The sequence below is a fragment of the Camelus dromedarius genome, chromosome 18, assembly GCF_036321535.1.
Source record: "Camelus dromedarius isolate mCamDro1 chromosome 18, mCamDro1.pat, whole genome shotgun sequence".
NCBI classification, from domain to species: domain Eukaryota; kingdom Metazoa; phylum Chordata; class Mammalia; order Artiodactyla; family Camelidae; genus Camelus; species Camelus dromedarius.
The window spans coordinates 40,043,182-40,056,407 of record NC_087453.1 but is presented as its reverse complement, the minus strand read 5'-3'; the positions used below and the strand labels follow the sequence as shown (position 1 = coordinate 40,056,407).

Here is a 13,226-nt window from a genome sequence, read left to right as displayed (position 1 = left end):
TAGCATGCACAAGGTCCTGGGTTCAACCCCCAGTACCTCCATTAAATAAATAGACAAATAAAGCAAATTACCACCCCTCCAAATAATAAAATAAAAAAGACAGAAATCTTTTAAAATGTTTTAAAAAGGACCCACCATATAAAATACAAAACACAAAAATAATTTTTTTTTCTTGTTTGTTCATATACAGTAGGAAAGCAAGCAAAGAAAAATACCATAGATGAAGGAGATCAGCTTTTTAAGATGGGCCTCAAGATTCTTCAGCAGTCTAAAAGCCAAAAACAGAAAGCAGAGTAAGTCTTTATCCAGCTACTTAAGCCAAGTTAAATTTCCAGGTTGAAAAAAAAATAGTCCAAAATCTAGTTTGTCATTAAAAGCCTATTGGCATGACAAATAAGCTTATATGCCCATAAGCTTTTGTTTTTAAAAGGATCAAATGGTGTTTAAAGAATCCTACAAATTATTAGCCTAAACAAGTGGGAGGACTATATGTGAAATTGTGGTCCCTACACATTAAGTGAAATGCAGAATTAAGGCACCAATCTGAGCATTTGCACAAAAATACTCTCTTTGGCTTTAATTAGGTATTTGAAATGAAATTAAGTAGGTATTATTTGAATTTGAGTAGTTGTTTTAGAATGCTTTTTCTGCCTAACAGCATTTGTACATCACTTTATGGTTTTCAAAGTGTTTTCATGTATGTGATTCAGTTTCATCCCCTGAATGGACTTATGAGCTAACAAGAGCTTCATTTTTCTCCCTTTGAAAGTTGGGAACAGAGACTCAAGAGTGTTAAAGTGAATAATCACTATTACATAGCCGAGAAGTGGCCGAGCCGTGGCCACATGGTCTCTCTCACGTGGTCTCCATGTCCATTGTTTCTCTTTTCACTTGTCTACTTTGTCTAAATCGGAGGCATAAATAATTTCTCCCCCAAGAAGAGGGGTACATCTTGAGGTCACCCCTCCAAGTCTCTAGGTAAAACCTTGGCATCAAATCCTGGTTCTACTATTTCCTGGCTGTGTGATCCTGAGCAAGTTACATAACCACTTTGTGCACAGAAGATACAATCAAGCTCTTAGAACCATGTCTGACACATAGTAACAAGAAGATAAGTGTTTATTATTTCATTTCTATTCCTCTAATTGGTAAGTGGGAGGAGCGGGAGGAAAGAAGGCAAGAATGTCTTGAATCATAATAGAAGGAACGGACTCTGAATCCCTGACAAGGAGAACTTTTTTTGTTTTCACACAGATTAGGCATATCTGCCCCGTGGGAAGCAACCCAGAGCTCTGGTAGCCAGCCCCAGGCAGGGCAACAGCAGAATCCATGAATTTTTTCTTAAAACCCAGAGCCTTCAAGAAGAGCCTGAGAGTGTAGAGGATGCAGGCAGGGGAAAGAGGGACTCAGCTATGAACCTGATTATAACACATCACAATTTCCATTTTTGCAGCTCCTTCTTTGTGCTAGTTATTGTGGGCACTTATCTGTGAAACATTATTCATTGCTCATAGTGGTATTGTGAGACATAAATTATTATCCTCAAATTATAGAGGCAGAAATGAAAGGTCAGAAAGACTATGTGATTTTTCCAAAGTGAGACGAAAAAATAAAGGATTTTGTTCTCCCTGTAGGGAAAGTTAAATTAGAAGCTCTTTGTTCCAGCAAAGGAAACCAAGCCCAGCAAAACTTGGGCCTCATGCTAAGCGTCCGTGGGGGCTGTCATGATGAGGATGGAGTTAAATGTGACCCCAAAATTACAATCCAGCCTGACAAAAATGTCTGTCCACTTGGGTGCCACTAAGCAGGTGGGTAAGAATAGGGAATTGTCAACCTAACGGGCTAGATGAGAGAACAGTGGAGTTCTGGGAAGGGGATGGTCCCTGAGATTTCAGACTAGCTCTTCCTATGGCAGGTGAACTGAAGATGAGGGGCCCACTGGCTGTGCCCCCATCAAGTCCAAGGAAACCCTAGATTCAGCCTGATGGGACAAAATCACTCTTAGAAGGTTCCAGGTAACTATCCACTTAACCTTGACGGGTGCCTTCCTTTTTGGCCTAAAGAGTGGGGAGAAAACCCAGCCCCTGCAGGACCATCCAGCAGTGCAGGCACCTTCATGCCTACCTGGTGTCATTCAGTCTCAGGCTTTCTTCCCCAGCCTGTCATGCCTTCCCCTTGCCCAAGAGCCAGAAGAATAGCTTATTTTTGCAGCAGCATAGACATGAGTGGGTACATAAAGCTGAGTCTCTTGGCCCTTCTGAGTTGGTAGCAATGGAGAACTGAAACCAAATCTGCTCATATCAAAAGACCCCAAGAGTTTGTGGGCAAGATGTGTGAAATTCCTTTAGTTTTCATGATGGTCTGTTCTCCAGTTGAGCCAGTGACATGGACTATAGCCATCTCTATGGTTCCTTTTGGCTCATCCACACCCACATCTTGGTCTAATCCATTTATTCAGCCTCTTTGTACTATAAGGGGGAAGCTGTTGAACAAGTCAGTGCTGTTAGAAGTACAGGTGTTGAGCAAGCAGATGTCAGGGAGGCACAAACTTGTCTGAAGGAGTCAAGAAGCCTCTAATGGCATCTAGGCTTAACTGACATTAAGAATTATTCCCCATCAGCAAAGAAGGTTTGGGATAAGCTGCTGCCCTACACCAAGTTCCTGATGTGTCCTAGAGATGCATTTAGCCTCCTCCTTCCCCAGCACACACCTGAGCATCCAGTGCCAGGTCCTTCAGAGATAATCTAGGTACCTAACTGAAATTCTTTTTGAGGAATCTGCCCCTACTGCCCAGTTTCTCCTACTTTTTCCTCCTTGGGGATTGCAGTCCAGATGTAAACGCACCTAATTTACTGACATCTTTCTCAGGCCCTGGGTTCTGCTTCTGGTATTCCAGAATACCACTTTGGACTTTCCTGACAGGGCACCTGGATACCCACCCCTCCCTTGGAATCAAAGACACCTAGAGGCATTGGTTTTGCAAACTTTCACTGCCCCAGGGCTAGCGACTGCATGTACTGCTGGTCCCCTTAACCCGTATCAGGCTTCTCTGCCCTGCACCATGTTGGTATCTTTCTGGTCCCAGCAGGCTATGTGGCTGCAGCAGTATGCCATGCGACAGAAGAGCTCCCAAGAGCCTGCATCCTGGTGTCTTGTCTGTCCCTGGATGCCAGACATTTACATTCATTGACCTTTGAGAACTTCTGTCTCATTATTTGCCTTCTGGTCCCCAGAACCTCAGCTTGCTTTGACCATGACTAGTTTCTTGCTCGACTTCCTGGCTTCCTTTTGTTCCACTGGAATCTACTCTCTGTTTTGCCCTCCAGGACCCTATTTTGTACCTGGATGTCACTGTGTCCTAGCTCTTTTTGCTTATTCTATTCTGCTCCAGCCTTTGACCAAGAGCATCTTATTGTAGCATCAGCATGGATAGGGGTATATAAAGCTGAGTCTCCTGATCCCTCTGAATTGGTAGCTATGGTAGCTTTGTGTGTTTGTTCCTGTGTTTGAGCCAAGGTCACAGGCAGAGGTTAATGCTTTCTGGTCTTACCACTACCAAAAGGGAAGTTGTAAAAGTAAAAATAAATCCCCAAAGCACTGTCTGTCTCCAACACAAGTTTTGACCTTGCAAGATTCTGCATCATTACTTGTTATACAGATTAGGTCCAGGTGACTTTTGGCCAGGTCTCATAAAATGCACTGTGAGGCAATCCTATGGTATCTGTATTTGTAATCACTAAACTTTCACATAATTTACCCACTAATTATAGGAGAACAATTACAATGTTACAAAACTTTAGAATCTATGCAACAGTCGTCATAATAATGATAATGATAATAGGCAAATTTATTGAGTACTTACTCTGTATCACGCAGTATGCCAAGCATTTCACATGGATTATCTCACTGAATCTTCCCAACAACCCTGTGCTGTTATTATCCTCATTCCATAGATGAGAGAGGCACAGAGAAGTTAAGTAATTTGCCTAAAGCTCTCCAACTAATTAGTGGTGGAACCAGGATTTGAACCCTGTCAGCCAGACTCTACAGCCCTAAAAACCATTAAGGTTTTGTTTGGTTATTGTTTTTCCACACAGTCTGGCTTTGCTGTGCTGAAGAATATGTTCTATTTTAGAAAGTTACTTTGAAATGTGAAAAAGACAGTTGTTCTCATGATGGTAACTTCCTAGATATGACATTCCAGTTTTAATATTTTTTAATTGATTTTGATTATGTTGTTATGTATTTCAGAGTTCACTTTATAAAACAAGCTCTCATAACTAATGGGAGTCGCCATGGGAGAGTTCACTATTTTAGGGCAAGTGCCCAAATTTTTCACTTCACTTGGTCTATAAGCTTGAAGCATGATGTATCCTAAATACTTATCTTTTTCAGTAGCTTCATTAGTTGTCAGATATCATTTAAATACTCTCAGACTGATCAAAGCCTGAAAAAAATCTACTGGTCTAGAGATGTAATGGACTTTAGCTAAACTGTATGGTTAGTAGCAATGACAACTGGTCCTGTTGTTAGAGAGAAGTAATATGAAGGGGGGAGCAGAAATTTGCACTTTTGATAACCAAACTTCTAATGTCATATTCTTTGAAACAGAGCCTACCTACTCTTTGCCAAAGCAGCCGACATGGGAAACTTGAAAGCTATGGAGAAAATGGCTGATGCTTTGCTATTTGGAAATTTTGGCACGCAGAATATTACAGCAGCGATCCAGTTGTACGAGTCCTTGGCCAAAGAAGGATCATATAAAGCCCAAAACGTGAGTTTTGAAAGAAGTGTAAACCTTAAATAGCTACCTCCTGAAATGAGTATAGACAACACGTGGAAGGAGCTGGGCCTCCACCGCGTGAGCCCAGGCTGGGGGAGTTACTGCAGGGCCCTGAACGAGGTGTTCCTGTCAGGGCAGGGCAGAGACGGGGCCCAGGGCAAATTCCTCCAGCCCCTGACGACTTCCAGGAGTGGAGCTGAGCTGCTCTCTACTCCACCTTCCCATCTGCCACGTCCATGTGCGAGTTTTGAAATAATGTGAGAACTCCAAACCTCTAACGTGGTTAAATTTTAAATAAAATATATTCACCTCTACAAAGAAATACAGAACTAAATCCATTACCTTAGGATGATGTTTGCCTGGTTTTTATACTTCAAATATTTTTATCAGCTATACATATTCACTTTTCTATTTTAATAAATGTATTTCATTTTATCCCAAGAAAACATAAGCATTTCACAGAAAATCTGGGAAACAGGAAAAAAAAAAAAAGCCTTTCACAAGCCAACCATCCTGACTCGGCTACTATTAGGACCGCTTTGTATTTTTGCTTGGCTTCTTCCTCTGTGCTCCTCTCTACATCATCGTAATCACAAAGCAAATTCATATATCATTTTTGTTTCTGGCTACTTTCTTTTTTTCTTTTCTTTTTTTTTTTTTTTTTCCGGCTACTTTCACTTAATGCTAAAGCAAAAGTAGATTTGCAGGTTGCTGGTCTTTTTAATGAAAACATTCCTTTCTGATTACAAAAGAAATTTATGCTGATTACAATAAAAACTTGTGCATTCGGAAAGTATGAGGAAGAAAGTTAAAGTTGTCTAAAATCTTTCCTCCAGAAATCATTTTTGTTACCATCCAGTAAAGGGCAGAAGCTAGACTTCAGAGTAAGACAGATTTAAGTTCAAATCCACTCTTACCGGATAGCCACCTAACAAAACCCTTTCCTCCTCTTCTGTGAGAAGACCTCAATGAAAACTTGACCTTTGGTTCTCTCTCTACTTTTGTCTCCCTGGTAATATGATAAAAGTGTTAACTCTGTTTCTGGGTGGTGTTGCTTACGATTGAAATGACCTGATTGGTAAACTACCTTTGGACTGAGAGAAAGTGTAACGATCAATAAAGACCTGACGGTGGTAGTGATTCTTATGGGGACCCCAGACACTCTGCCCATGGAGTCCCATGCAGTTGTTACATGGGGCATGAGGCTTTTATTTCAGGGTGACATATGTCAGAAGGGCCCAGATGATGGCCGCTGGAGGACTGGGTAACCTGCTGCAAGGACTCCCACAGACAGGAAGGCCTGACACTGCCCTGCTGGCAACTGTGGTTCCTGTACTACCTCCACCTGAGTAGATGGTGGCAGATGTCCCCTGTGGGAGTCTTGTGTGTCTGTATGTTTATTTCATCCAGAAGTTGAACCAGAGGACCTTTTATGGGTGGGGCAACCTCTCTAATTTTCATCTGTAGAGTGAGGATACTGATAAAACACCGGGTGCGGTGTCTGTTTGGTTCACTGCTGTTATGTCTGCAATGCTTGGGACAAAAAAACCTAAGCTGAATGCTGAATTAATGGTGAATGAATTAACAGAGTCATAAGGATTAAAATAATGTATGAGGGCACTCAATTCCACACCTGGAACTTTGTAATCATTTATCATAAAGAAAAGATATAAATATTATTATTACACTCACTATTATTCTTCTAGAATTTTTTCCATAATGATGTTGGAATTTTTTTTATAATAATGAGACATAATTTAATTGCTGTTTCTTAATTTGCTCTTTATTTGGTTGAAAATATATTATAGACATCTTTCCCTGTGAATACACCCAATATTTGCTTAATCAAAAATACAAAAAGTTCCAAGACAGACCAAATGTTACCATCATGTCCACCACTAAAAATAATATTACCTAATTCCTTTCCAAACTTGTGAACACGTACTTTATTTTCAGTGGGCATATTAATTAATTAAGTCAAATGTTGTTTCTTAGACACTTACTATGTGCCGCACATAATCTTGTTGATGGGGAGAAAAAGATTAATAGGTCAAAGTCCTTATGGGCCAATCTGAAATATAAACAAATAATTGCAGCACAAGTTAGGTGGACTAGAGTTAAGGTATGCATCAAGTGCTTTAGGCACAGAAAAGAGTCTGACTGGTTTTGCCTGGGAGAGTTAGGGAACGCTACAAGGAAGAAGAGATATTTGCACCCAGTCTGGAATATCAGATATAGGCAACAGGAAAGATTTGTTCTGTATTTAAATAAAGTACTCGATACAAAGTCAAAATACTACTCCCAGAAAAGAAATTCCAAATTAACATAGTTGGTACATGAAACTGAAAACTTAGAGCTGAGATCAGGGTTTCACGCCACACACTCTTAGTTAGAATGGTTCTATTGCATGGCCACAGACCGCCTGTCTGTCTAGTACATGTATGTTTGGTCTCAGGAGGACAAGAAGTCAAAATCTGGGTGAGGACAAACTTATCACCTGAAAGGTGGCTGACATAGATCTAATACGCAAAATTCAGCCACACTGTTTATTGAAATGCTGCAATACTGGTTGGAAAAAAGTCTCTGGCCCATGCTCCTCTTACGCTCTCCCCGACCATCTGACCTCCCTTATTCCTCACTCAGACTCCCCTTCCTCCCTTCAACTCCCCCAGATGCCAAAGTGTTAACACCTGGAAGGGCAGGGAGCCTACAGGACAGTGGATTCCATTCTGAATTTTGACTATCATTCCTTCGTTACTATAGGAAATCTGTTTCTGATAGCAAGCCTTCTTGCAGTTGATTTATCTCCTTGTACAAAGAACAGTTAAAGATACAAATGAACTACAAACAATGCTTAGTTCAATGACTGGTTGTTGGGACCAGGCTGGCCACATGCCATATAGATCCCAACTTTAATGGGACTGGCCAGGTGGCCACCTTTCCTCTTAGGCTGTTTGTGCAAACCTGACACAGAAATCCTACTGCACTGGTAGGAAATATTGCTCGGAACTGTGAGGACAGCATAGCAACAGAAATGTGCTAAAGAAGCTGGAAAGTATCCTGAGAATGACAATGAAAGAGAGACAGAGGTCAAGATAGAGAGAAAGAGAATGAAGAGAATGAAGACACCTATCTCTTAAGAACAACCAGAAGTACTGAAATGTAATACATGGGAGAGGCCTGGAGTGTTAAGAGAGCTAGCAGAGACCTGATTAACAAGGAAAAACAGAAAAGATATGAACTCAGATTATAAAGTGGCATTGAGGGGATGGGGGAAGACATGCAGTTTCAGGCTGTGTGTAAAAGGGAAGCTGGATGGGGGGAAAGAGGCATAATTTCTTCTTCTCATGAACCATGACTGGTTCATCTCACAAAAATCCAAATAAACTGAAGGAAATCCTGATAAGGGCAACAAAAGCAAAAAAGATTATGAACAGAGTGCTTTGACTTGATTTTCAGAGAATCCATTAACAAATGGAGTAGTCTTCATGAAAATGGTGGCAATTGAAGAAATAACAAACAAAAACAACTTTAGAGGAACTCCTATAAGATATTGTACTATACCAGCCGGAGGTAAATAGGTTAGGTATTTTTTCTTTCTCTGATTCTTATTTAGGAAAGAGAAATTCAGAATTAGAAAGACTCACTTTTTTTCTTGATATTGATAAACTGTTTCCATAGAAAATTTGTCTGTTAATTTGCCAAACAAGAAGGTAGGGCTTAAACCTCATTTGCTTTAAGAACCAAGAAATGGATCATTCACATTTTATCACCTTAAAATTAATTTAATCATGGGAATAATTAGTACTGTGCTACTAGTGGAAAAAAATGATTTTAAGTAGCAACCGAATAATCACTTTGCTAATTCTAAGATTATCTGTGTAGTGCATTTCTTTTTGATGTTAATGATCTTTCTGTATTAAGGGTACAAAAAGGATCTGAGTCGTTCAGTAGAGTTGACTCACACTTTGTTTGCTGTTCAATTTAAACTAAAAGTAATGACTACAGATGCTTTCAAGCCTCATACATGATTATAATAAATGCTTAATCTTCTTTCTCTTTTAATAATTTCTTATAAAAAGTAAAAGGAGGAATATTTACTTTTTAAATTGTTATTATGGAACCTGAGTAATTTACTTTGAAATATAATAAAAATCCTCTACATTTAACTCTTATCATTCAAATCCCAGCTACTATAACAATGGTTGAGTTCACAGTCTTATAAACAAATCTAATTTGCAGGGCTTGACCTTTAAAAATGAGAGAAAGTGTCATTGATGTCACCACTAAGATGTGGCTTCCCTTATAACTCAACATTATTCTTTTCTGGATTAAGATTTAATCATTCTCAGGGACATTATTCTGTACACCAGAAATTGACACATTGTAACTGACTATACTTCAGTTTAAAAAAAAAAAAGAAAAGAAAAGAGACAAAACAAATTTTAATGATTTAATCATTCTATAATCCATCTCATTTCACCTCAGCCTTATCTCAGAAAAGACCAAAGACCAAAAACTGATTACTGTAAAGTTGTTAGATGACAATGTGCAACTGTAAATAAGACAGCCCTGACTATAATCAGCATATTTACTACATGACTGCTCATAACATCTTTTGTCTTCCTTTACTGCCTGCCATGCTTTAAGCAGTGAAAAAAAAAAAGTTGAAACCTCCAGAGAATTAATTCAAATCATTCATTGTTATTTTTCTGCTAAAGAGAGAGAAAGCATGCTCTTTAAGCTGATTACTTGAAGCTGGGAAAATCATGGTTTCAGTCCTTATTTTCTAGAATGAGCTTTATACAGAGAAAGCTCTCCTCTCCAATCACAGGATGAAAATTAACTCCCACACAATCCGCTTCACAACTTTATGACCTCACAATTTTCTCCAAAAGGATCAGGCCAAAAAGTGTGGTAGGCTACTCACAAAATGATACGCTTTTGGCAAAAGCATCTTAAAATACAAGCTCACCTGAGTAGAACGGTATCTTCATTTTCTTCTATAAAGGTCTATTTATTTGTTTACTAACAAAGTTTCTACATAAACAAAATTCTAAATTGAGCAGAATCAAAAACTGCTAAGAGTTACAAGAAAAATAAATTATTTAGCCAAGAACATTGGCTACAGACATCCTCACAAGGAGCTGATTTAGCTGTTTTGAATATAACTGCAAGGGTTAGAGGAGTACCAGGATTCCAGATGCCTTCATTTGTAATAACAGCCTTTATAATCAACTTTCCAAAAAAGGGAACCTTTGAGACTAAAGAGGAATTGTCAGAATCAGAAGATTTTTTTTTTTACAGTTTATGGATTAAGTAGATTACATAAAATATACTTGTAAAGCACATTAGAGCAATTATGCTTTTAAGAACTGAGCTTTGCAGTTGATTCCTAAATTTAAAAAGTAACATAGTTCTTTGTCCTTGAAACTATAATTAAAAGTATAAGAAACTATTTATTTTCTGTTTTTGATTGAATTTTCAGACCTTGTTGTATCTTAATTTTAGGGAGACCTTTAACAAAGTCTTGCATGATGTTCTTATGAGTTAGATGAAAAAAGTAGAAATGTGGGCTTTGATGATGGTCGGTAAAGACAATAGATTAGTCAATTGATGACATTGTGAAAGCAAGTCTGGCAGTCCACTGCGGGACACTGCCTATGACCCTGTGCTCTTCAAATATTCCATTAACTATTAGACTGAATGTTAATACCAAATTGCTTTTTAATATGAAGCATGGAAAGAAAGGCATATTACCAATGATACGCATAACAGTATGGAATGAACTTCTAAAAATAGTGACAGGAATGATAATGATAAAGCTACAAATGAGTAGAACATGGAATATACTAGAACACCAAAACAGACTATTACAACTATTGTCTGCCAAAAAATAGTGTTAAGACTCTATTGAGAAGAGGAGTGAGGAGGAAAAAACAAGAAAGTGATATAGATGACAAATCGCCAACTGTCATATAGCAAATCTGTAGCTAACGTGTGAAGTATGTGAATTAATACCAAGTAGTAGCAGCTTATCAGGAGTTGTAATGGTGGCAATTATCAGAAGAAAACAGCTAAAATAATTAAAAGTGGGTATCTATGGAGAGAACAGGGAGTAGCCTAGAAAGGAGCAGGGTACTGATGTTTATATTTTAAGCCCTCAGAAGTATTAGAATTTTAATTTTAATACATATGCATCTCTTAGTTTGATAACAAATACATAAAAAGTTAAATTTAGGTATTAACCCCCCCCCATAAAAGGAATTACATTTACAGTAAAAACCGGAAGTTCTCTCCCACTAAAAGGGAACCAGCATCTTTGGAAAATGTCCATGTCCAGGTGTGGGGCAAGAAATGTGCAAGATGATGTGGAAACGTCTTATCCTACCTGATAGCAAGGAAGCTGTCAGAAAATACGACGGCCGTAACCAAAAGACCAAGACAACTCAAATAAGCACCACTGACTAAAGATGGAACAATTGAGTGCCAAGGTGAATAATGACCACAATAGTCTGAAATACCTCAAATGTACCTATATCCATTAGTTCATGATGATACTTGGAAACAACACTCCTTAATCACCTTGGAGGATGTTAGAGAACCAATCTCCTCGTTTTAAAAACTGATAAAGGGAAAGGCTCAAACATTTATCTTGACCATTCTTCACAAACTATACCTAAGAATATAGGAGACAAAGGAAAGTTTTTCTTTAAAAAATTATTCCAGCTAATAAATGAGGAAGAAATGATAGAATTAGAATGATATCTTTTTGTCAACCCTAATAAATCAACCCTGGGCAATGGTCATCAGTGGCTGCTAAAGTCACAAAGTAGAGACAAGAAATTATGTACCTCCTGATGGAAATACATAAGTCTTTCTATAAGATCTTTATTCTTGCCAAACAAATTCTGCCTAAGGTTGATCAAGCCTCTAAATCTACCAGTTTATAAAAAATATAGTACTGTGATCAGCAAAATGCAGACTAAGTGTGACTCTACAGGAGGAATGACTGGTTTTTTCAAGAACAACAACAACAAATTACAAGGAGAAAAGAGGTGGGTAAGAAACTTACAGATTAAAAAAGATTTGATACTTGCCACCCAATTGCAAATGTATTGGCCATATTTGGATCCCAATTCAAAGAAACTTTAAAAAAAATGAAAAGAAAAATAAAGAAATTTATAAGGCAGTTGGGCAGATAGAAATACGGATTAATGATATTAACAAATTACTATTAATGGCTTTAGGTAAATAATGGTACTATCGTTTTGCTTTTAAAAGGTGTTTTCTTTTAGAGGCACATACTTAACTATTTATAGATGAAATATATATTGTCATACATGTATTCATTGATGAAATATTTACTTCAAAATAAACTGTATGGTTAGGGAAAATGGGTTTGGGTATAAGTGCAGCAAGACTGGCCAAATTAATAATGGATAATGAAATTGGGTGATAGATCATATGTGTTTTTTATATTACTCTATTTACATTTACATGTTTTAAATATTCTATAATAAAAAGAAAAAATAGATGAAATAGGTATTAGACCTTGGTATTAATAACTAAGAGAAGCGAGCTGTCTCCACACCCTTGTGGCTTTTGTTGAGCAATATGGCATTTCCACCCCCCAAAATAGCCGTGGCAATATTTCTAGTCGACATGCTATTTCATATCCCTAGTCAACATCATCAAAAAGTGGAGTCTATTTTCCCTCTCCTTGTATGCAGGGGGCTTGTGACTACTTCAAACAATAGAGTTTGCTAGAAGTAATGCTACACCATTTTGCAGGATAAGTCATAAAAACGATACAGCTCTGCCTGGTTTTCTTTCTCTCAGGATGGTCACTCTTGGAACCAAGCTAGCATGTTTTGAGGAAGCTCGTAATAGGAGAGGTCACACTTTGGTGTTCTGGTCATTAGCCTCTGCTAAGGTCTCAACCAACAGCCAGCATTAGCTGCCAGACATGTGAATGAACAAGAATTCAGCACATGGCAGCACCAGCCTTTGAGTCTTCCAACTAAGGCCCCAATATCATGGATCAGAGAAAAGCCATCCCCACTCTGCTTTGGCCAAATTCTTGACGCACTGAATCCTTAAGCATAATAAATGGTCATTTTAAGCCACCAAGTTTCTGGGTAATTTGTTACACAGCCATAGTAACTGGAACAAAGACACTGACATTCAGAATCGTAAGGGAAGATTGCACTTTTCTCAGAAGCACCTGAAACAGAGTTCAGCAATTTTACATCTATCTGCAGTGAGCTCAAAGCTCTTGGCCCCATTCAGTTCCATCCCTGTGTACTGAGAGAACTTATAAGTGATGTCACTGCCAACTTGTCAATGATTTTGAGTGACTAAAGAGGACAAGAAAGGAACCACAAGGCCTGGAGACTATCAAATTCTGCAAACCACACATAGTGCTGGCGAGTTTGATGTC

The 13,226-nt window shown here is 38.4% G+C and overlaps 1 protein-coding gene across 3 annotated transcripts in view; it reads left to right on the top strand.

The window, feature by feature from the left end:
- The first annotated feature begins 228 nt into the window (after positions 1-228).
- Positions 229-13,226, top strand: part of SEL1L2 (SEL1L2 adaptor subunit of SYVN1 ubiquitin ligase) — a 50,506-nt gene continuing 37,508 nt past the window's right edge. For 2 of the 3 annotated variants that reach the window (XM_031434264.2, XM_031434263.2), the window contains exons 1-2: positions 229-293; positions 4,612-4,774. In XM_031434264.2, coding sequence (XP_031290124.1) covers positions 244-293; positions 4,612-4,774 — 213 coding nt within the window. In that variant the 5' untranslated portion in view covers positions 229-243. The remainder of the gene's footprint in view (positions 294-4,611; positions 4,775-13,226) is intronic. The other variant, XM_031434262.2, reaches the window with a different exon arrangement.